Source organism: Mustela erminea, chromosome 6 (assembly GCF_009829155.1).
Source record: "Mustela erminea isolate mMusErm1 chromosome 6, mMusErm1.Pri, whole genome shotgun sequence".
Classification (NCBI taxonomy): domain Eukaryota; kingdom Metazoa; phylum Chordata; class Mammalia; order Carnivora; family Mustelidae; genus Mustela; species Mustela erminea.
Window position 1 is genome coordinate 37,161,484 of NC_045619.1, and position 24,057 is coordinate 37,185,540.

The 24,057-nt window shown below is 34.8% G+C and overlaps 1 protein-coding gene across 10 annotated transcripts in view; it reads left to right on the forward strand.

The window, feature by feature from the left end:
* PPFIA2 (PTPRF interacting protein alpha 2) overlaps positions 1–24,057 on the forward strand; it is a 482,999-nt gene that overhangs the window by 76,811 nt on the left and 382,131 nt on the right. For all 10 annotated transcript variants that reach the window (XM_032346888.1, XM_032346893.1, XM_032346892.1 and 7 more), the window contains one exon: positions 9,804–9,857. In XM_032346888.1, coding sequence (XP_032202779.1) covers positions 9,804–9,857 — 54 coding nt within the window. The remainder of the gene's footprint in view (positions 1–9,803; positions 9,858–24,057) is intronic.

The window sequence follows — 24,057 nt, forward strand, 5'->3', positions numbered from 1 at the left end:
AGCCTGCACATATGGGGGTAGGGGAGGGGAGAGGGAGAGAGAGAGAAGTAGGTATGCTTAGCATGGAGGTGGGGTGATCTCATGACCCTGTGATCCAGTCACCTGAGCCTAAATCAAGAGTCGGACACTTAACTGATTTCACTACTCAGGCACCCAAAGAAAATATATTTCTGAATTCCTATGTGACACTGATGTTACCTGTCCCCAGATCACTCTTTGAGAACCGCTTCTCAGGAGTCAAGATTATATGAGCATGAGTGTGAAAAAAACAACTCAAAAAATACACTCTTTTGGTAAAACCAGCATTTTGGGGGGGTGGATAAAATGAGGTTTTTGAATAAGATAGTGAATTCAGTAGTTATTAAAAGTAGGTGATAGATTGAATTGAGCTAATATTTTAGAAGGAAAAATTAACTGGGTTGGTATATGGATACGAGGGCGAGGGAAGACTTTATCAACCTCCAGAAATCAAGATTGGGCAACTGACTGTTTACTGGAAGTACCAACAAGATAAGCACTAGAGGAAGAAATTGGATGGGAGGTGTCTGACCATAGTAATGGGAGAGGAGGAGAGGAGATGGTGTCTGATTTGGACATACTGAGTTTGAGATAACAGGGATACATCAGTGTGTAAAAGTTGGCAAAGAGGAGCTGATAGAGACTGAGTCAAGATGCAGCAAAAGATTTCCTTTATCATCAGCCATATGGAAGGGAATAGACAAGAAGAAAGCAACACCCAAAAAAATTCGTAAAGAAAAACGTTTCAAAGAAGGTACTCCATGGAAAAGGTAGAACATTTAATCTCTTTGGTACTTTCTTCAGAAAACCCTGTTTCATATAATACTGTCCAGTAATGTCTTTGAAACATATTAGATTTCTTGTTTAGGTGTGAGTTTGAAGATAATACTTTGAAATTAAAAATATATGGCAAAAGTCTTTGGAATTTTACTTTTTTACTAAATTCAGTGGCATTCAGTCTCATACCTGTAGGTCAAACCAGGATATACTTTTTTCCCATCAGAGATGATCCATTTCACTTCAGGAAAACTCTGCTTGCAGGGCCATTCATTCTTTCTAGAAATATTGAATAAGTATGTTTTCTCCCAAGTCACCATGGGTCTTGCCAAGAAATTGTCCTCATTTTTTCCTCCACACCTCCACTTATTTAAAAGAGAAGAATTGTTAGAAATTATTGCCTTTGGAGTCAGCCTATTTAGATTTGAATACTTATTTGCTGTATGAGTTTGTCAAGTCATATAAACTCCTGAAGACTCTCTGCCATCTTAAAAATTATTGGAACTAATGGCTAAAAGAGCTAGGATGCTCTTTAATAAGGCAGTAGAGTTCTTTATACTGTGTCTGGTATAGTTAATTCTCAATAAGTGTTAATTACATTGTTACCCAGCCAAGGTGTCAGGAAAAACTTACCAAGTGTGCATTCAAAACCAAAACCAGTTCTGGCAACATGAAATACTGAAACTTATTTTCACCCTAAAAATCTCCTTAACACCTATATAGTGTAATTTTAGCACCTTGTTTCTCAGAATCCTTCCTCATGTTGCTAGATTGAAAGATCTACTTTTACTCTGAGACTGACATACTCTTTGACTGAAAAGATCCTTGAAGTCAGAGACATGTCATAGCCTCTAGATTCCATACACCTGATTCTGTATGATGCCTTGCACTTGTTATGTGTACAGTATACATACACCGACTAAATTGTCTGTCATTCTGATTCCCCCCTAGATTCTGAAACCTTTGAAAGCTGTGACCTTGACTTATTCGTCATCATGCTCTTCATGTTCAGCACAGTGCCTCAGTCAGTCATTGTTTTATGAAAGAATCCATTGTGTGGCTTATAGAAAATTCAGATTCAGGCTAGACTGTGCTCAAAGTAAAAATGTAGTTATTTTCCTTTTTTTTTTTAAATTTTAAAGAATGACTAAATAGGGCTCTTTCTGGCTTCCATAGGAAAGAAGATATATAAGATTGGTTGTGTGTGTTCCCTGCTTCTTCTCTGCCTCCCAGGAAATTTACCCTGTAAAGTTGCCAAGGAAACACTAACAGCTTAAGTCTGGTAAAGGAGAAAGATGCCTCATTAACAAACTCAGTTTCATTATTTGGATGCTTGCCTCAAGGAGATGCTGTTCTGTGATGGAAGATTGTTTCCATTAAGCATTGTGTGAAAAACTGAATGATTTTTTTGAGGAAATTTCTTCTTCTGTATCTCTTTCCCAGTGCTGTGAACCTACACACTAAGATGTTACATAAAAACATTACTGACTTGAGTTTAATGTATTTGAACTATTTATTATAGCTAAAGACATAGGTTAGATAAAGTTTTCAAGTATTCACTGTACAATGATTAAGGCATCAGGTCTTTAATTTGAAGTATTGACAGTATTTCATCAGAAGATAAATTTAATGTATTGTTTATTGTCTATTAAATCATTTTGTATATTTTCCTTCTTATGAACTAGAAACCCTGGGAATATAGAAATTTATTGCCTTAAGATAAGAAAATACAGAATTGAGTGCCTCTTCCTTTAGGAGGATGTCTTATCAGTAATGTATAATGGAAAAAATGTACATGGTGCTTGGGGTTATAACACTTGGGATTCAGAGATTCTTTGCAGAATTTACTGGCTGTTTGATCTTGGGCAAATCATTCAGGCATTCTATAAAGATGGGTTGTGCAAACACTATTGCCTTGAACCATCTTTCAAAGTAATTTATTTATATAAAAAATGAGAAATTCTTCATCATTTATATACTCTGCTTTAGCTTTTTTATGTATAAAAATGATATTATGTGCTTTATTGAGTTATTAATCCATTCAAAAAGTATTTATTGAGTTCCTTCTGTGTGGCAGCTATTCTAGAGGGTGATGAGAGGTGTTCATCCTTTGTTGGACTCTTGACAACATTGTTCTTTTATCTTACTTCGTTGGACTTAGGATTGGTTAAGACTTCTACCTGTTAGTAGTCCTGGTGCATTACCATTCCTCTGGATTCACTGAACCATCCATACCTCTTTAAAGTATTCTTTTTTTTTTTTAAGATTTTATTTATTTATTTGACACACAGAGAGAGATCACAAGTAGGCAGAGAAGCAGGCAGAGATAGGGGGAAGCAGACTTCCTGCTGAGCCGAGAGCTGGATGCGGGACTCGATCCCAGGACCCTGAGATCATGAGCTGAGCGGAAGGCAGAGGCTTAACCCACTGAGCCACCCAGGTGCCCCTAAAGTATCCTTTTATTAAATGCTCTTTTATGATGTTTTTGAGTTTGCTATTTGTTTCCGGATGGAACTTTCACTGATTTAGATAGGGAAAGTCTGTCTGAGATTTTGCTACTTAAACTGAGATCTGAGGGAGTGAGGATATCTAGAGATTGAACATTTTAAGCAGCATGAAAAATATGTGAAAGTTGATTAAAAGCACTGATTAAAATATCATGTGTCCTGCAGTAGGATTCCTGTTTGGACGGTTTCTGGAACAGCAATGAGATCAATGTGACTGGGGGGCATGAAAGTGGGGTAATGGAAAAAGGATGATATCAGAGAGATGGCCAAGGCCAGATCACTACAAGGCATTGCAAGACATGGTAATAAGTTTGTGTTTTATTCTGAGATTAATGGGAAGCCATCAGGGAGTTTGGATCTGGGGAAGAATCTGATCTAGCTTGTATTTTGAATGGATAGTTCCAGCTGCTGGGTAGAGAAGATATGGGGGAAGGGGAGACAAGGACAGATGGAAAGACGAGAGTAGGCTATTTTCTTTAGTCCAAGGGAGAAATTTCACCAATAGTGGTCCAAGGGATTAGCATGGTAAGAATGTATGTGGTAAGGAATAGTCAAATTCAAGCCATATTTTAAATAGAATTGGAAGGATTTGCTGATGCACTTGGACCAGAGTAGTTGGGTGAATGGTTATGTCAAGATGGAGAGCACTGGGACAAGAACTTGATTTGTGGGAGGGGTTGAGGTGGAAATCAAGTTTGATTTTTGCATTGTAAAATTTTATATAGCTAGAGGATAAGTTGAAGTTGAAGATAAAATTTCAGAATTCATCAGCGTACATGATATTTTAATCAGTGCTAACAAATAAAATCATATAGAAGGTGAAACTGAATGGAAGCCACGAAAAAGTATTGAAAGATAGATGGGGCAGTCAGGTTTGTTGATTGTACCTTAGAGATCAAAGAAAATGATGATGGAACATTGATAGTTGATTCAGCCATTTGGATATCATTGGCAACCTTGATAAGATTGCTGTGATACAGTGGGGACAAAAGCTGCATGAAGAAAGAGTGGAGATGAGGAATTTTGAGGAATTTTTCTCAAAGGGAGAAAAATGCTTAATTTTAGTATTTTGCATGTATGTGAATTTTGTAAACTTCTCTACAAACATAAAATACCTCATCAAATGTTTTTAAATATCTTGGAGCAAATAATATAATCATTCAGTAAAAATGGTTGATATATATTGTTTATTGATTTCACTGTACTGATACATTTTTGATAGGCTATTTTAATGTACTAAATGTACTCTAAATTCAAATTGAATCAATTTCCCCAAAAGCATTCTTAAAATATTCCCAAACTTTAAATATATATAAACCAAATTTTAAAATATCAGTAACTAATAACAATATTATAATGTTTTAAGTATTTTTATAATATAAAGTGGCTTTTTAGAAATGTAAAACTTGAAACTTGATATTAACTTTAAATGTAACTATCAGATTTCAAGATATTCTGTGTCTTAAGGCATGAACAATGTTAGACTCAATGGACTTTTAAAATTTTATTTTCTTTATTTTTAATCTATTTGCTACCCAGTCTGTTTTAACAGCTTTTCCTTGACCATAACTGGCTAATCCTACTCTTTAAGTATAAAAATAAGGATACAGCAAATAGCCCTGAGGGAGACTTCAATCCCAATATCCTCTTTTTTCCCCCCTACTTCCATGTGGGGGAAGTAAGACTTAAACATCAAACTTAATGACTTGCATTGAAAACCACATGATTAATCCCTAAGCTCCATTATTGAAAGTGTCTGTCAAGGGAAAAATTCTGTTAACTGTTGGGAGTAGGGCATCGTGGGGAGGGGGGGCACAGCTGGGCAACCAACAGCATCAGTGGTGCACAATATGGAGTTTATTTTAAACCTCTCCTAATGTGATAACCCGAGGTCCCCCCTGCCCTTAGATCTCCTTCTACTTAGCGCTCTGACACTAGTCACTGCACTTGCAGCTCAACCTTCCCAAGACTTGAGACTTCTGATTCATGAGCCAGCCTTCGCTTACCAAGGAGCAGAGCTTTCCCACATTAGACGAGGCTGCCTTCACACAGCTTGCGTCAAGGACTGGCTAATAGCCTCACTTAGCTATTTGATACCCTGAAGAATAAGTAGAACTTCCATTACCCTAAATTTTTTTTAAGAGATAAAGTTGTTTACGTAGTTACGGATCCTAGTTTAGGAGCACCTGTGTTGCTCAGTCAGGTAAGCGTCTGCCTTAGGCTCAGGTCATGGTCCTGGGATCTTAGGACGGAGCCCCACGTGGGGCTCCCCGCTCAGTGGAGAGTTTGCTTCTTCCGCTCTTTCTCCCTCTCTGCCTGCTTGTGTTCTCTCACTCTCTCTTCAAATAAATGAATAAGTCTTTAAAAAGAAAAAAGGATCCTATTCTATTTTGTTCTGTGTAGATGATGGCAACACATGTAATGGAGGCTATGTAATAGTGGTAGTAAGCAGCAGTACCTGAGCAGTAGCATGTGGGCAGGTATTGGTTCGTTTGGCATACTTTTATAAATTGAACTGGGGAGCAATGAGTTAAATGGATTCAAAGAGTGTATTACATATACAACATAAACAGAGTCACCGTGGTGTCCACTCTCCATATCCCCAGCAGCGTTAGGGCTAGGTGAGACAAGTGGGGTGCTTAGGGCACAACATTTGAGGAGTCACTCACTCCTAAGATTGTACAAATGCCAGTCCTATTCCTATTGGATTCTAAAAATAAGGTGCCTAAGGGACAAAATTTAAGGAGGCACGCATTTTCAGGATCCCGCAAATGCAGGGTCAGCACTTGTGTGACCCTCATAATTAATGCCTCCCTAAATTGTATACCCTAGTCATGTCATCAGATGCCTCACTCTAGTACTGGCCTGGACCCTAGTCCCACAGGATGACACGAAATTGGATGGACCAGATGACAGACAACAAGGAGGGAGAGGTTACGGGGGAGGAGCCAGTCCCATAGTGCACCTAAGCAGTTTTACTGCCTGCAGATGGATCTAGGGTGGGGAAGAGTGAGGAGGAAAGTTCCATGCCTCATTGGTGCCAGAGAGGTGAATGAGATGCAGCTGTATGAAAGCTCTTTATAAGACTGCCTACCTTGTTCTGTTCTTAGGAGGCTGACAGAGCATTCCACCAAGATGTAGCCCTGCCTACTGTTTACCTCTGCCTATATGGTCCATGTGGATATGTTCAAGGTAACCAGAATGCCAGGGTAAAGCTGTTCCCCTAAAACTGGTATTAAATAAATTCAAGTTTGCAGTCATTCAAATATGTTTTGTAATACCACTTCATAATAGCTATATGAGACTGGGTAAGTTATGTAAACTCTTTAATTTCTTTTTCTTCCTTTTTTTTTTTTAAGATTTTTATTTGTTTATTGGACGGAGAGAGACAGATCAGGAGCACAAGCAGGGGAAGTAGGAGAGGGAAAAGCAGGCTTCCCCCTGAGCAGGGAGCCCGATGCAGGGCTCCATCCCAGGACCCTGGGATCATGACTGAGCTGAAGGCAGCCACGTAATGACTGAGCCACCTAGGCGCCCCAACTTTTTAACTTCTTAAGTGAGAAAAGAAATAAGTACTCTATAAGTCTGTAATAATGTTAATGTTTATAAGGCATTTTACGGGTACATAGTATTTACTATGTACTTCAAGTAATAGATATTTTATTAGATCTAAATGAACTATTAGATCTAAATGAAGCTATTAAATCTAAATGAACATAATATAGTTAAATTCTGTAACCTAATTAAAAAAATCAGTTTATTTTGAATGTTTTAGTCAAACATTATTATAATAACTAATAAACTTTCTAGGAAATTGATACTTTTATGTATTGATATATTTTTGTTGTTATCTCCATAAAAAGATACCTAAATAACAAGATAGATGGATTTGTTAAGAATTTCAGTTATATTTGCAGAAAAAATATTCAGCAACCATCAAAAAATTGACTCACTTTTAGTTATGTGTAGTGTTCCTCAAAAGATTTATTTATTTCACTTATTAATTTTACAACATAAATGCATTCATGAACACTTATGCTCATTATTCACACCTGAAAAGTTTATTTTTGCATCAAGTGATAGATAAGCTGTGTTTAATTTGGGCATCCATCCAAGTAGGACGCTTTTTTTCAACTTATACTCAAAATAGCATATGAGCTCAAGAAATCATTTTTCATTTAAATGAATAACCAGAATAAGAATGTACATCTGTACTCTGTTTAGAGCTATGAGTTCCTAGTTTGCTTTAATTCAGCATGTTAAAAAATCATGACTATCAGTGCCTTTTGCATTCATCTTCTAAATTCTACTTTTGCTTTATTTTTCTCAGGGTGGTAACTGTCACGAAAGGCTTAAAATTTTAGGAATCTGAAAATTGATTCAATTTATCTAAGATAGTAGTAAATTTTATATATATGATAGTAAGAAATCTTTATGATATGACTTTAAAAATATGACAATGCATAAATAAATGGCTAAAGTGCTTTTAATCTGAATCAATTTCTCTGTTGTCTCTCTGTTAATGAATTAGAAGTGTTTCTCTTTAATGTACTTTTATATAATCTTTATTTTAGAAAGGCATATATTAACTCAAAATATACTTAACATCATTTTCTTTCATTTTAAATGTACTTGGAAATCACTTTTTGTATGAATAGAACTTTGTTTTTTGTCATGGTCATAACCGGTGTATTTTCAAATGGTGCAGTGATTATGCTTTATTTTCTGTTGATCTGGTGTTTCAGCCACTTTACTATCTTATGTTCTCAGTACATTACATGAAATTCTAAAACAGGTTTAAAAATTATAGTTTACCTTTGGATTAAAAAATGCTCGTGAGTTTATAAATGTTTCACACTTTGGTTTTATTATATAAGGGCATTAAGATTACTTAGATGATTTAACAGGAATGTTAAAGAACATATTAGATCAAATAATTTAGGTGATTTGATTGTTCAGGGTGTGCATGGTGCTAAAATAAAGAATTTCAACAAGATGAAGAGGGAGAGCCTTTTACAAATAGACTTAACAATAATATAGTCATATTAATTAGGATCTTTCTGTTTTGAGAGCCAGAAACTTAAAGTTGCAGGTGGGGAGAACGTCTAGTTTCAGAAGTCGCTCAAATGATAGAATCAAGGGCATGGACCCTACCATTATATCTTCCCAAATCCATATTATCTTAATTTTCCATAAGACTTTGGAAGCAATTTGAAGCAATTTTTATAAGTCTCTTTTGGCGCTAGAGTGAGGGAGAGGAAGTTCCTCAAAGGGATGCTGAATAGGGAAAAACATTATGTACCATATATTTGTTCCAGTGCAGATAACAATTCTCTTGGCAAGTATTCCTTATGGTTGCCTTATCTTTTATGGCCCTTGATAAAATATGCATACAGAAATTCATCACCCGTTAAGTTCTTGCTTGAAGTCAGCCTTTTCCAATGGAAACTTTCATCACATCATTTATTCCTTCCTTCTCCCCTGTCCTGCTTTTAATGTTGCCTTCACATGCTCATTTCAGCCCTGTATTTTTTGTTAAGATTCCCTGTTTTTGAGACACCAGGGACACAATGATGTGATTAAGTCCCAAATGAATTTGTAGCATAAATCTTCCTAATGATGTAAAGGTATTGGCTGTTTCTCTGGTCACAGGCATTTAATTTTCTCTTCCCTCAGTCTTCACTCAGTTCTCTCTCATCTCTGATTTCTTACTGCAACTGTATTTCCCAGGTTCCTCATCCTATCCTGTCAAAAAGATGCAAACAGATAAGTGACCAGGGTCACAAGAAAGAAACTTTTTGTCAAGAAGTACAACTCTTCACTGTAGCCGCAGACTCGTCCCACAGCCACTGAGCAGACATTTTGACGAAGCTCTATGTGTACCTGTAAACGGGGCATCTGCTCTCCAGTTTGTCCTAGCCTCACCCGTTTCTCTCTTTATGATACATTTGACAATTACTCAGGAATGCTCTTCCGTAGTTACTGATTCAAGATTAGAAATCAAACCTTGTAAAAGAATAGCTAATCTACCCATGTCTGTTTATATTTTTATCTTTTAAGTACAATAATAGAGTGGACTAGAGATAATTAAAAATTTTATAGAGTAATCATTTTTCATGGGATTTATATTCTTACAAATAACATGTTAAATTGCAGTTTTTATTAAAATTTTTTTTTCTGTTATGTCCTCACTTCAACTCCTTAGAGTACAAAATTGCTTTCCTACCTAGAGTGATTTTTGCGTATATCAAGAATAATTAGTCTGTTTACATTTTATTTTTTTTTACAGATGCCACAGAAGTAGGGAAAATATCTAGATTTTTAGATATAGACTCTTTGTATAGTGTTGTAGTGTGCAAGGTTGTCTGAAAATAAAACAAAGAAAACAAATGTAGCTATGTGCCCTAATTTCATAGCTAAATAAAATAGGACGCTATGGGACTGGGAAATTCTCCATGCTGTTGAGTGGCATTTTACAATCAACACCTCTCCCCTTTTCAGGATATCGAATCCCTAACAGGAGGTCTGACTGGTTCTAAGGGGGCTGATCCGCCGGTAAGTTAGATTCTTCATTAAATTTAACTATTGGCAAATTGAATTATGTATACACCAGATCATCAGTTACTTGTATACAATTTGTCATATAGATATTTTTTGAAATATAGAGCCTTTATAGTAATTAATACAAAAGTGAACTTGATTTGGGGTATTGTTTGGTGTTTTAAAAAGTTTCAGTATTTCATGAAATTCATCTCCGTGTATTGACTCTAAGATAAGAATAAAATCTTCATTAGAATATGTCAATACTTCATGTATGGGGCAACACCAAAACTTTTGGAACGTGAGGGTTTACCATTCTAGATATGAATGTATGTTTGGGTTGTAATATATTTTCTAGTTACTGAGAAAAATTATTTTATTAGCCCTTTATCTCAAGTATTCATTCTTGATATTGCTATTTCTTTTCTACTTTATCCAGGGAGCTTCTAGAAAATTAGAGAAAGTGTTCTGAAATTTTAAAGGATTATTGCTTTTAAGCAATAAGAAGGATTAATGGTCTAGTATTGGAACATCTTTCTGTGGTATCTGCTTTCAGAAGATATTGACTAAGATAACATGATTTCATGTTTGAGGTACAAACATGAGTTCACAGTGTATGTCTAAAGTAAAAAGATTCAGTTTCAACAGAGAGTCAATGCATAAATTTTTATCACTGTTTGCTTTCCACTGAGCACTGTGAGGTTTAATGCTGAACACACAGAACCCAATGTTATCAATTTTAGGTATACTTCATTGAGGTATCTAGGTGAAGTCTATAATCACATTAAAACATCAGGGAGATGTTAAAAAGATAACTTTCAATGTACCTCTATCTCTCCTGTCTCCTTCCTATGTTTCATGATGTTGTCTCATCATCACATTGCTCCTGAAGTAGGCCAAACAACATATTTTAGTCTTTTCCCTTCCTTTTAATTTCATTGTCTGAATTTATGTGGGAAAAAATATATTGTCTTCAAACAACTGCTCATATTTAGTCCTTGACCCTGTTATATTACAGCATAAGGTAAGATGAAATGTAAGTCAGCCAGCCAGTATATTGTGACAGGATTTACGACTGGTCCTTTATTTTAGTAGTATAGGTGACTGCTTATGGGATGTAATTTCACTCTCCTGCCTGGCATGGTATTTGTACATAGCATTCAACTTTTATTAGAAGAGTAAGTCCTTCTCCTTCAAAATACCACCATCATCTGACCACTGATTCCTAAAAGAATTCCACAGTTAGAAGTCAAGCATTTGTCCCTGGTTCAAATAAAAATTAAATACCTCTCTCCTGCAAGGGGTGATAAAAATCTTATTCATTATTTATCTGTTAAAATAAGTTAATCATATCCTTTCAAAAAAGACATCTTCCAAATATGGAAGATTGAGTGGCATAAAATCTAGTTGTTGAAAGAAGCTTCTTGAAAGGAAAAATGATCACAGAAAGGAAAGATGGTATACAGAAGGCAAGCTTCATCAGATTCATTCCCAATAGCTCAAAGTCAAGGGTGTGTGTGTGTATATGTGTGTGTGGTTTATAATATGGTGAAATAGAGATTCTCTCTTGGCCATGTCCTGCCATGATGTTGGATATTTTATACTGCTGTTTTCATTTTCTGAAATTCAGACTGTGCTTATTTTTTATCTACATGGGCTTAGGCAGTCTAGTTAGGGAGTTAACAGTACACATAAATTTAGTACTCCCCATTGTCAAAGAGCTGTCTAGAACATATTACTTGAGAAACTGTGTAATAAAATCATTTTTTAGTCCCATATAAAGCTTACATAAAGCAGTTGAATAGAAATGAAATGGTAATAGGATCTAGTGTCACTTCAGGTAATTAAGAATAAGACTTTGAATGAAACTATTGTTTTTGCCCCCAGTTAGAAAACTTAAAGTCAGATTACATTAATTATAACCTAAATCCACTTGAAATTGTTTATAATTTTTCCATTTAAAAAAAAATCTTTATGATAGATCATCTAAGTACTATTGTCCATTTCTACAGTTATGTCTTTTGTATAAATGTATTTTATATTAGTAAAACCATTCTATGATGAAATTTTATTGATAAGAAGTTGAAGGTCTTGTGTTTTCCCCCTCATTATACAGAATATATAAAGTGCTGAAGGAATGTCATCTCAGAATGCCACCACAATGATGCATAGCTGTGAAATAATTTCTTTACCAGTATAACATAGATCTCAGGGGTGTAAGTGGTATACTTAAAAAATCCATTTTTTTTCTGTGGGTACACATATATTATTTCTGAAGGATGAGAAAAAAGTGAAGTTTGTATTTTATATAGCATACATGTGCAAAAAGTTGTGTACATTTGCAAATGTCATTATAAATAAATTTGTATACCTGCTAAGAATAAATTTGAAGAACTCCAAGAATATAATTTACATTAATATTTTTAACAATAAATGTTAGCTAGTTTTTTTGAAAACTCAGTAGTCTCAGTTCAGTACTTAATGAATGGGAGAATCATTCGTTCATGATTTTCAGAGGCAATTTCAAGTTTTTTGATGACTTTCTTCTTCTGAAAAGGATTACAAGAAAGATTTTTTTTTAATTCAGAAACTGAAAATTAATTGGTTCAGTAGGTAGAATGTACAGATTTTTCTAAATCACAGTCATCTTAGAAAAAAGCTTTTCCATCATTAAGAAAAATATTATCAGTTTAATATTGCCTTAGAACTATCTTTGAAAAATTATATCAGACATAGTTTACATTTAGCATGTCTTTTTCATTTACAAAAATTGGATCACAAGTTAACTTCCAGTGTAAAATTACAGCATATATTTACATATAAAAATTGAGTGAAAGAAAATAATTATCTTCTAAAGGGTAAAAATATCATTAAGTTAAATTAATGCTTTTTTGTATACCATTTGCCATAGTGTTTTAATTCCTTTTCTTAAATTTTTATTTAAATTTCAATTAGTTAACAGAGTGTTATATTAATTTCAAGTGTACAATATAATGATTTCACACTTACATACAACACCCAGTGCTTACAAGTACACTCTTTAACCCCCATCACCTATTTAACCCATTCCCCCACCCACCTTCCCTCTGGTAATCATCAGTTTGTTCTCTGTAGTTAAGAGTCTATTTCTTGGTTTGCCTCTCTTTCATTCTTTTGCCCTTTGCTCTTTTGCCCTTTGTTTTGTTTCTTAAATTCTGTCTGAATGAAATCATATGATACTTGTCTTTCTCTGACTGCCTTACTTTGCTTAGCATGATACTATCTAGCCCCATCCACATTGTTACAAATTGCAAGATTTCATTTTTTTATGGCTGAGTAATGTTCCTGGGTGTGTGTGTGTGTGTGTGTGTATCCCACATCTTTATCCATTCATCAGTAGATGGACACTTGGGCTATTTCCATAGTTTGGCTATTGTAGATAATGCTTCTGTATACATTAGGATGTATATAGCAGTACAGGCCTACCTTAAGCAAGAAATATCTCAGACAAGCAATTTAACATTACACCTAAGGAAGCTAGGAAAGGAACAACAAATAAAGTCTAAAGCTAGAAGAAGGAAGGAAATAGTAAAGATTAGAGCAGAAATAAATGATATGGAAACTAAAATATAGATTAGTGAAAATATTAATAAACGTTGAAAATATTAATATTAATATAAATAAATATTAATATTAATAAAATTGGCAAGCATCTGTCCAGACTTAAGAAAAAGGAACTGAATAAAGAAAATCACAAATGAGAGAGGATAAAGAACAACCAGTATCACAGAAATACAGTCATAAGAAAATGTTATGAAAAACTAAATGTCAACAAATTGGACAACCCAAAAGAAATGGATAAATTCCTAGAAACTTAGAAACTACCCAAATGAAAATGGCAGAAATAGAAAACTTGAACAGACCAATAACCAGCAACAAAATTGAATCAGTAATCAAAAATCTACCAATAAGCAAAAGTCCAGGGCCAGATAGTTTCACAGACAAATTCTACCAAACATTTGCAGACAAGTTAATACCGATTCTCAAACTATTCCAAAAAATAGAAATAGTGGGAAAACTTCCAAACTCATTCTGTGGGACCAGCATTACCCTGATACCAAAACCAGATAAAACTCCACTAAAAAAGAGAACTACAGGCCAATATCCCCGATTAACATCAATGCAAAAATTTTTGATAAAATACTAGCAACTGAATCCAAGAACACATTAAAAAAAAAAATCATTCACCACAGTCAAGTGAGACTTATTCCTGGGTTTGCGAGGGTGGTTCAGTATTTGCAAATCGATCAATGTGATATACCACGTTAATAAAAGAAAGGATAAGAACGGTGTGATGATTGCAATAGATGCAGATTAGGTATTTGTCAAGGTACAATATCTATTCATGGTGTTTTAAATTTTAAATGATAATACTGAAATGTAAAAAACTGGTGAACCTTAAGGAATCAGGGGTATAATCTGTTTTCAACCAACATTTAGAAGGCCAGGATAAGGTCTAAATAGTGCAGCTTTAGATAGCCAAGAGAACTTTGGATGCTGAAGACTAGGGCACAAAGCATAAGCATTCCTAGTCAGGTGTATTAGCTGTACTTGTTATCTGGAGAGATGTGGGTTTGTAGGTCCATGTGGAACCACTACTGTGATAGATTGCCGTCAAGTCTTGAGCCCCAAGTCTGAGCCAGAGTGTTAGCCAACCCCAGTTAGCAGCCAGGATTTGTCCCAGACTGTGGTCTAGTTCTAAATCTACAGCTGGAATTTAGTAGCTCAGTTTGGTCACAGAACACAAGTTTAATGACAGACCCATGTAGACGAAAATTCACAGTGAGGAACGTTTTTCTTTGTACTTTTATTTAAAGAAATGTCTGAGTATTAATTAGCTGTTTACTTTCTTATCATTTCTGATTCTTTTTAAGAGTCAGCATGGGCAAAATTTAACAAAGATTAATATGGGACAAACCCTAGAGCACATGAAATACATTTCGGAACATATCTCAGTGTAACATACACATTGGTTCAAGTGTCATGGTATTTCAGAATGCTGTTACCAGTGTTTGAATGAAGTCTACCTCATTTGCCTCATCCACAGCTTACAGCAATAATGCCACTGGCGCTGTGCAGCTCCTTCCCTCTTTTTCTGTTTGTTATCTCAGAGTAAGAAGATCTATAAAGTTCTTACAGAACTTAGTGCTTTTAATTGTTCTGTTTCCTTCATCCAAATGCTAATGGTTCTCTTTACTTCTAAAGTGTGGTGAATAACTGAATATTCATCTAATCCACATCCTTGGGTTTGTTATGTACACTGTCCTGAACATTTTCTAGCTCTGTTAACATTGTCCCCATTGAAGAACCAGAATAGTACAGTCCATATTTTTTACTTTCTGTTCTCATTTTAATGACTTCCTGATGATTCTTAGCAATTTGGGTCAATACTCCATAGAATTTGAAACAAATTTATTTTCCTGAGGGTGTTACTTAGACCAGGTTATATATTTTTCAAACTGTAAATTGTCTTAAAATTTAAAAGTCTCCAAGACCAATTTTAATTTGATTACTCAAAAAATGCCTGTGTTCTATTTATTTGCTGTACAAGATAAGGGAATAAAGAAGGCAAATCGGAATTGTGATCTAATATAATTTCTTTCGACCTGGACTTTATATTGTTGTATTATATACTTTCATTCTTCTATTTGTTTATTTAAAATTCAGTGTATATTTGAGTGTACACTATGTGAGAGACATTTGTTTAGGTTTTTGGAAATGCAGTGATACAAAATACAGTTTCTCATTTCAGAATCTTGCAATATAGTGGAGTAGACAGGTTGGCAAAAATAATTATAATGTAAAGTAAACAAAATGTGAGACAATCCATATAATACAATTGTTGGGAATGAAAGGGTCTGGAGAATCAAAGGAGAATAGAAAGACATATTGTCTAACTTGATAATTATAGGATAAATTGAAGTGTGCCATCTGAGGAAAGTGGGGCATGGCATTTTAAGCAGAGGAAACAGTGTGTGCATAGGTCAAAAAATGAAAAAAATAACTTACTGTGGCTAGAGTGTGAAATAAACTGGAGTGTGGGAGGTAGTGGTAAAGACAGAAGGCTAGGTTAGGCCAGGGCAAGAACATGAGAAATTTCATGGAAGGAGTTTATTCTCTATACTAAGAATGAGGAACCATTAAAGTCTTTAAACAGGAGATCAGCTCTCTTCTTTAGAAGGTTTTTTTCTTTTGACTTTACTTGGAGGGTGATTTAGATAATAGTCTAAAGCAAGGAGGCAAGTGAAGGCTCTTGCAGTCATCCAAAAGAAAGATAATAAAAATGGTAATTGCAACCTGTGTGTGTGTGTGTGTATGTCTACTCCACTGAATTATAAAACTAATCGAAGGCAATATCTCAGGAGAACATCAACATTTTGAAAAACACACTGAATGGTTAATATGAACCTATAGAGTGACAGTGAGAATGGAGAAGAATGGACTGATTGATGAGATAAGAGGACATAGTGATTACTCAAGAATAAAGGCTTGTATAGAGGGAAGAGAATGAGACTTACTGAGAAGTCAAGGCTGAATTTGAACTTTCTGGTTTGGCAGTTGAGTGGGTGAAAGTTCCATACATGAAGACAAGAATCTCATGAGATAGAGTACTTTTGGAGTGGGGATGGTGAGTTCAGTTTTGGACACATTAAATTGAGCTGACTGAGTTGGGAATATATGAGTGATTTTTGGAATCAATGAGGTGAGATCTCATTTCTGGCCATTGATTTGGATATGTAGAATAGTTAGTAACTGAAGCCATTGGAGTTGATGATGTCATCTCTAAAAATTGTATTCCAAGTGAGAAGATAAGAGAGCTCATAATAAATTTCAGAGGAAAAAAACACAAGTGAAGATCAAAGGAAAGGGAAAGGTCATAGGGTGAGTATGACTCCCAAGAAGGCAAGGAAGAAATACTAGGAAGGTGAGGAATAAAAAATGCTAAGGTCCAGAGAAGGTGGTAAAAAGGGTTATTAGCAGCTTCATGATGTCATTGAGTGTTCAAGATGAAAGAGTGCCCATTTTATTTAGCAACAGGAAAATAAGGGGGTTATCTAGGTGAGAGTAATTTTAGTGGAGTTAATTTAGTTAGAATCAAATTTCTGGGGACCTGAAAGATGAAATGGCAGAAAAGGATTGGATTCAGTGTCTGTAGAAAAGAGCTTGATTATGAAAGAGGTGGGAGGGAATTATAGCCCATATAAGATATGAGGTTGAGTGTGTTGAAACATATAGAAAGTACATAAAAAGAGAGAATTTACTGAGGAAAAAGAAATTTATTGATAGAGCATAAGATGAGGCAAAAAAGGATGGACTCCAGGGCATATTATAGAGAAAGGGCACATTGTCTTCAAATGTGAAATGAGTGAGAAAGAAAGGATTCTTTTTAGAAATGGAGGTCTTCAGAGATTGAAAGTTTCCATTTAATGATTTCTGTTTTCCCCACAAAGTGTAAAGGATCTAATTAGCTGATATTAGCAGGAAAGATGATGGGATGAGGTATCTCAGGAATATAGAGAAGATTTATCTAGCCTTTGTGGATTATGGGCTAACTATGTAAACCGCAGATGGAACACTGGAAAATGTTAGGGGTCCACCTGTGGTTGTTGGCAGTGCATTTGTAGTGGTTATGTGACTTAAAGGTGTGTTTACTTTTACCTCCAGCTGTGCTCTGTGTCTCAAGTATGGGAGGTATTCCTACGACCATTTTAATTTTATGTTGTTCTGCAAGACCATTGCTATGGAAGGCCAATGGGACAAGATAATTGAGAATATTAGCAAAAATCCCTTAATCTACGATGAGTTAGAATTGCAGGAAGATAGGAAGGGATTGATAGAATAGAGGATTCAGAGTTTTCAATAAACTTGAAAAATATGTGCAGTGGGTATAGGAAAAAGGATAGAAGATTGTGGTGAGGGAGTAAGATGCTTGATTTGAACCTTTTAGAACCAAACATTTCCAGGCTCTGATAAGGTCCAGGTGCTAATAAGATGTGGTCATGGAAATGGGTGGAGTACAGAGAGAATGATGCTCACTGGAACTGATGACACCAAGAAACTGAGACCAGTGTTGTATGGATCATTTCTGTGGGCCCTGCAGTCTTTCTTGCTACATTCAGTCTCTCTGTAACCTATTTTTCATCTCAGTCTCTGTAACCTATTTTACAGTTTAAATGCCATCTAGACTGTAATAACTGAACTCAATAATTTACATCTGGAGGCTGGATCACTTCCCTGAACTTCAGACTTGTGTATCCAACATATTCACTTATACATTCAAAAAAGGAATTTAAAGCATAACAAGTTAAAAACTGACCTTCTGGTCTTCGCTGTCACTTTGCAAATTTTTTGCAGTTTTCCCTCTATCAGTTCATGGCCACTAATTCTAAGAATCAAGATTCAGAATCGTTTTATAGGTTCTACCTTCATAGTTTATCTAGAATCCAGACAATTCTTGCTAACCCCACAAAACTATCAGCCTGGTCAAAGCCACCATCCTTTCTCACATGCATATGCTCAGTGAACTAAGCAGGATAAATTTCTTAGATTCAGATCATCTCACATCTAGGCTTACATCATTGTTGGCTTCCCATCAGAATAAAATTCCCAGACCCAATGGAATCATTTCTAAGACCCTTCATGACTTCTCTTGTTACAGTACCTCTAGGAACTCCTCTACCTTTTTATTTTTTCCATATCTCATTCCATTTCGGTTGTACTAACAATTTGCTACCCTTTAGCTGTGCAGGGACTTGCTATTATTCCTTCTGCTTGCCATGTTCCCTCCCGATATACCCCCATTTTCTTTAGGTTTCTGTTAAAATGCTGTTTTAATAGAGAGGTTATCTATGAGGACCTATATTGTTTTCTTGCTCCTATGTGTTTACTGTTTGTGTTCTACTAAAATATAAACTCTGTATGGTAAGAGTCTTTGCCTCTTATGTTCACTATTTTAGCCAAAGATATAGAAATAAAAACCAGTTATATTTCCTCAATATATATTTGCTGAATGAATGAATGAATGAGAATATGTTTTAAGTATCTGATTTATATGATTACATTTATGTGTTTAAAATGATAACTAGAATACTGAATGGAGGAAGAGATTAAGAATGTTATAGTAATTCTATAATGAGATTATACAGGTGTATTTGAGACTATGGTAATAGTAGTAAGAACTAAAATAGCAGAGAATAAAAACCTTACAAAGCAGTATGACTCATGGATAAATTCAAACATTGGCCACTGGGAAAAATAACAGTAATAAAAAATGAGAAGGATATATTTTGGATACTGTATATCTCATTTATTTACCTTGCTTAGTATCACTATATATAAGCCCCTTGAGGGGAGGATTTTTCTGTCTGGATTACAGCTGTATTTGCAATGCTTTGAACATAGTGGGCCTACATAAGTATTTAATGACCAAATTAATGAAACAAGAATGATAATGGTAGAGGGTCTTCAGAGGGTAAAACAGTGAAACTTTATTAGAAACTTCAGTAAATAAGGGAGGCAAAAAAAAAAAAAAAGTGGAGCATAAAAGATAAAAATGAAACTTCCATTGTTGATTCAAAATATTATTTAAAGCTCTGAACCATAGTACCATTCGTGATAAATATCCTCACATTCTGTGGAGAAGTGCTAGACATACTCACCAAAGACTTACTAAGTAATAATTAAAGTAATATCAGTCCTGCCACTGTGAATTATCACCTTGAGCCTTCATCTGTAGGGAGGGCTGCAGGTTTTCACCCTCTGAAAGAGAGAAGGGTGTGCCTCTTCTAAATCAGATGAAGGTGAACCAAAGCAAGGACTCAAAGAAGGAGCCAGTGGTATCTCCATGTTTGGATATTTATTCAGCAGCTAAATCAGCAGATGGTTCCATGGAATAGATTTAAAGCGAGAGAAAGAAATTAATGTGAATCTTTTGGAATATGGGGACATGCATAATCAATGAATTAGATACTTGCTTCCAATCTGATAAATTTGGATGGCAGTATGGTTAGAGGTATCCTAAGTCAGGGCAGTGGAAAGGGGTCTTATTAGGTGTGGCTGTTAAAACAGTTTGTTGTGTCAAGGCTCATGAGCTTACCATGGAACAAGTTGAGGAGATAGAAGAATAATGGAACCCTTCATAAGATGGCTACTCTCTACCACAATGGGACCCAATATTAAGAATTAGAAGAATGTCAAATGTTCTGCCAAAGACAGAAATTGAGTGTGAAGGGAGACAAGTAGTTAGCAAATAACAAAGTGCCTTTATTGATGAGCTGTACAGCATAGGATGTCCCTATGAGAGGATGTCCAAAGAATTCCCTAATGAACCCTGATTTAAAAATCTAATATTTAGGCATCTGACACATAAAAGTCACAGTGACATAAGACTTGGCCCATTTTTTTTCTTCTGTAATCCCTTTTCATATCCCTGCCCTAGTCTAGAAGGAAGACCTATAAAGAAGGCAGAAGACAGGTGGAAAAAAAAAATCATTTACCTCTTCCCAATACAAGTTCCTCAGCCCTAAGTTGGAATGACCGGGAAACTTTTTTTTTTTTTTTTTTTTTTTTTTTTTTTGGTCACTGCTGCTGTTGGTGGGACTCTATCTTTATTTTTTATTTATTTATTTTTTATTTCCAGCATAACAGTATTCATTATTTTTGCACCACACCCCGTGCTCCATGCAATCCGTGCCCTCTATAATACCCACCACCTGGTACCCCAACCTCCCACCCCCCGTCCCTTCAAAACCCTCAGATTGTTTTTCAGAGTCCATAGTCTCTCATGGTTCACCTCCCCTTCCAATTTCCCCCAACTCCCTTCTCCACTCTAAGTCCCCATGTCCTCCATGCTATTTGTTATGCTCCACAAATAAGTGAAACCATATGATAATTGACTCTCTCTGCTTGAATAAGAAACTAAAGTTTTGATACAGGGCTGTATTAGAATTTCTTAACCTGAAACAGTCTTAAAATCTAAAATAAAACTTATTTTTACAACTGTTAGTGACCAGAAAGCTATGAATAGCTCAAGCTAAAGCAGTCAGTCATGGCGAGGTAATATATGGCAAAGCATATTTAATGGCGAGGATGGATGAAAAATGAAGTTGTTATTTATTCAGATCTGTTACTTGTATGCAGTTACTCATTTAAATTGAATTCAGCTCATTAAATAAAGTCATTTATATTGTGGAAAAAGAATGTCATTTATAGCTACTAATGACAAGGAATGGTGAAGTGGGGAAGAAATAGTGAGATGGTGTGGGTCTCAAAGTAGAGATGATTTTACTTGATACTGGAGGGGTAATGGATTGGAAATTCTAATGGCTTTCAAGAAAGGTGCAGACTTTATTTTCTGAAGTGAGCTATGAAAGGATGAACACAGTCATCTTAGTGCTACCCATGAAGCTATATAAATTCAATTAAGATAAAGTGATGGTAGTCTCCTTCAACAAAGTTATGAAATACACAGGAAAGTTTTGTTTACTGTAAAATAGAGCTTTCAGAAGGCACAGTGAAAAGTTTGAGGGGAAGATAAGAATGGAAGCTAGGATAGAGAAGGGTGAACACAGAACACTATAGCATAAATGTGCTAGAGAGACTTGATGACTTAGAAAGGTTAACATTTTGTGTGTCCCACAAAGATGAGAAAGGTTAACTGGTAAGAAAGTTTCCATAATAATTCATACCAAGTAGATATATAGATGCTGCTTAGACTGCAATTTACAAAAAATAGATTTTAAATATATATATATATAATGTAGTATACAATTACATTTTATGTAAATCTATATTTGAATTGTTTTGTGATCCTTGGAAAATATCATAATATATAATGATTTAGGAGTGTGGGCTCTGGAAAGTGGCCTCAATTTGATCTTTGGCTCTGCCTCTTACTAAGTATATATGTAATCTTGACCAAGTTATTTACTTCATTGTGCCTCAGTTTCCTAAATTGTTTGATGAGGGTGAAAATAGAATCTCTTTCACAGGGTGGTTATATATAATGAGTTACTACACACAGAATACTTCAGATAATGCATTGTACGTGCAAATCCCCTGTTAGTGTTCACAACTATAATTGTTATATAAAGGAAAGTCTTCATTAAATAATGTGGGATCATTGCAAAGAACTGGCTTAGATTATATGCTATATTTAACTGGAGAGGGTGAAAAAATAGTCTATGTAAATTAATTTTAAATTAATTTTTTTTTCTTTTTAAAGATTTTATGTACTTATTTATTTGATGGAGAGAGAGAGATCACAAGTAGGCAGAGAGGCAGACAGAGAGAGAGGGGAAGCAGGCTCCCCACTGAGCAGAGAGCCCAATGCAGGCCTTGATCCCAGGAACCTGAGGCCAAAGGCCGAGGTTCAACCCACTGAGCCACCCAGGTGCCCCAATTTTAAATCAGTTTAAACCAATAATTTGATGAACCACAAAGGACATTCTCTGTAGGAGTTGGGTATATACCAGGGTGGATAGGGATAGGAAAGAAAGGAATCTACTTCATTATAATCAATATTAATTTATTGATTAATAAATTAATATTGTTAACTTGTCAGAATGGTTGAAGTATTGATGGCATGAATATGTCACCAAAATACTGAAAGATAGTTCATATGCAGGAATTTTAATGTGATGGTTAGCGTATATGGTAACATGATTCCCATGTTATGCTACTTCTTCCTCATTAATGCTTTAGAGATTAGAACTATTTAAGCATTTATATTTCAGCACAATCAAACTGTTTAATTAGAGGGAACATTAGAATGTGTTTTCCTACATTCAGAATGTAAGTGTGAAAGTGAGAAGAGTTGAATTATAGGCTAATGTCTGAAAGTTTGTTTTAAAATAATACTGAATGTGGGAAACATGTATGAGATCTTTTGGCATATTGTATCACTAATGATTAGTATGATAAGAAATATTTTAGAAATGATTTTTCCAGTATAGGTCATTATTTGAGAAGCTCAGAGTAATGAAACAACTCCTTGTTGGAAATAGTCTTGTTATTTACTGTTAATTTCTAATTATAAGAAAAGAGGTACTTGAAAAAATTTTGAGGGGAAACCAATATGTGAATGAAAAAAATGATAAGTAAAATCAATTAGAAATTTACATTATTGCAAAGATACATATTTTTGTTAATAACATAAAACATTGAAATATATATTGATATATTCTGTTTTCTGATCATATAAATTTCAATATGAATTGATTTACTTATCTTTGGTCTCCAAAACAACTATCATAACTTTGTCTAAAAGAGTAATACAATTTCACCTACATTTATATTTTGTTCTTTTGTGCCTGCCTTTTCTCTGCTATTTGTTTTTATTATACATAAATATATTTACTTGTATATATGTGTATATATATATTTATAGGTAACATGCAAACATTTATATATGATATATATAAAGCATATATAACATATATACTCATATGTATTCATATATATATATATATTTCTTCCTACAAAAAACAGAACAGATTTTTTTTTTAGTGTCTTGAGTTCTTCACTAAACAAGAGGCTGGTTTCTAATTAGATTGTTCTTATCTAACACAATAAAGTAGAACTATTTTTATTCTTGATCAAAGATGCTTATAATTTGGTATGTTTATCTGAAAAAACAGATGGGTGAATACAGCTTTATACATATAATTGCTCATTAAAATGTGAAAAATACAAAGTAAAAATAAAGGTTTATTTAGAAAACATATTTGTAATGCCTGTTGTGTACTTAGTGTTATTCTAAGCACTTTAGAAAAAAATATCTGAGAAAAAAATAACAGTGCATTAGGTTGTTTTTTTATTCAGAAAAAAAAAGCCTCAGTACAGTAGATTTTTTTTTTAATTAATGTGTAATATATTATTTGGTTGCAGGGATAGATGTCTGTGAATCATCAGTCTTAGCTAATTCACAGCACTCACCATAGCACATACCCTCCCCAGTGTCTATAACCCAGCCACCCTATCCCTCGCCCCCTACCCCCCAGTAACCCTCAGTTTGTTTCCTGAGATTTAGAGTCTCTTATGGTTTGTCTCCCTCCCTGGTCCCATCTTGTTTCATTTCTTTCCCTCCCTAACCCCACAACCTCCCGCCCTGCCTCTCAAACTCCTCATAGCAGAGAGATCATATGATAATTGTCTTTCTCTGATTGACTTTATTTTG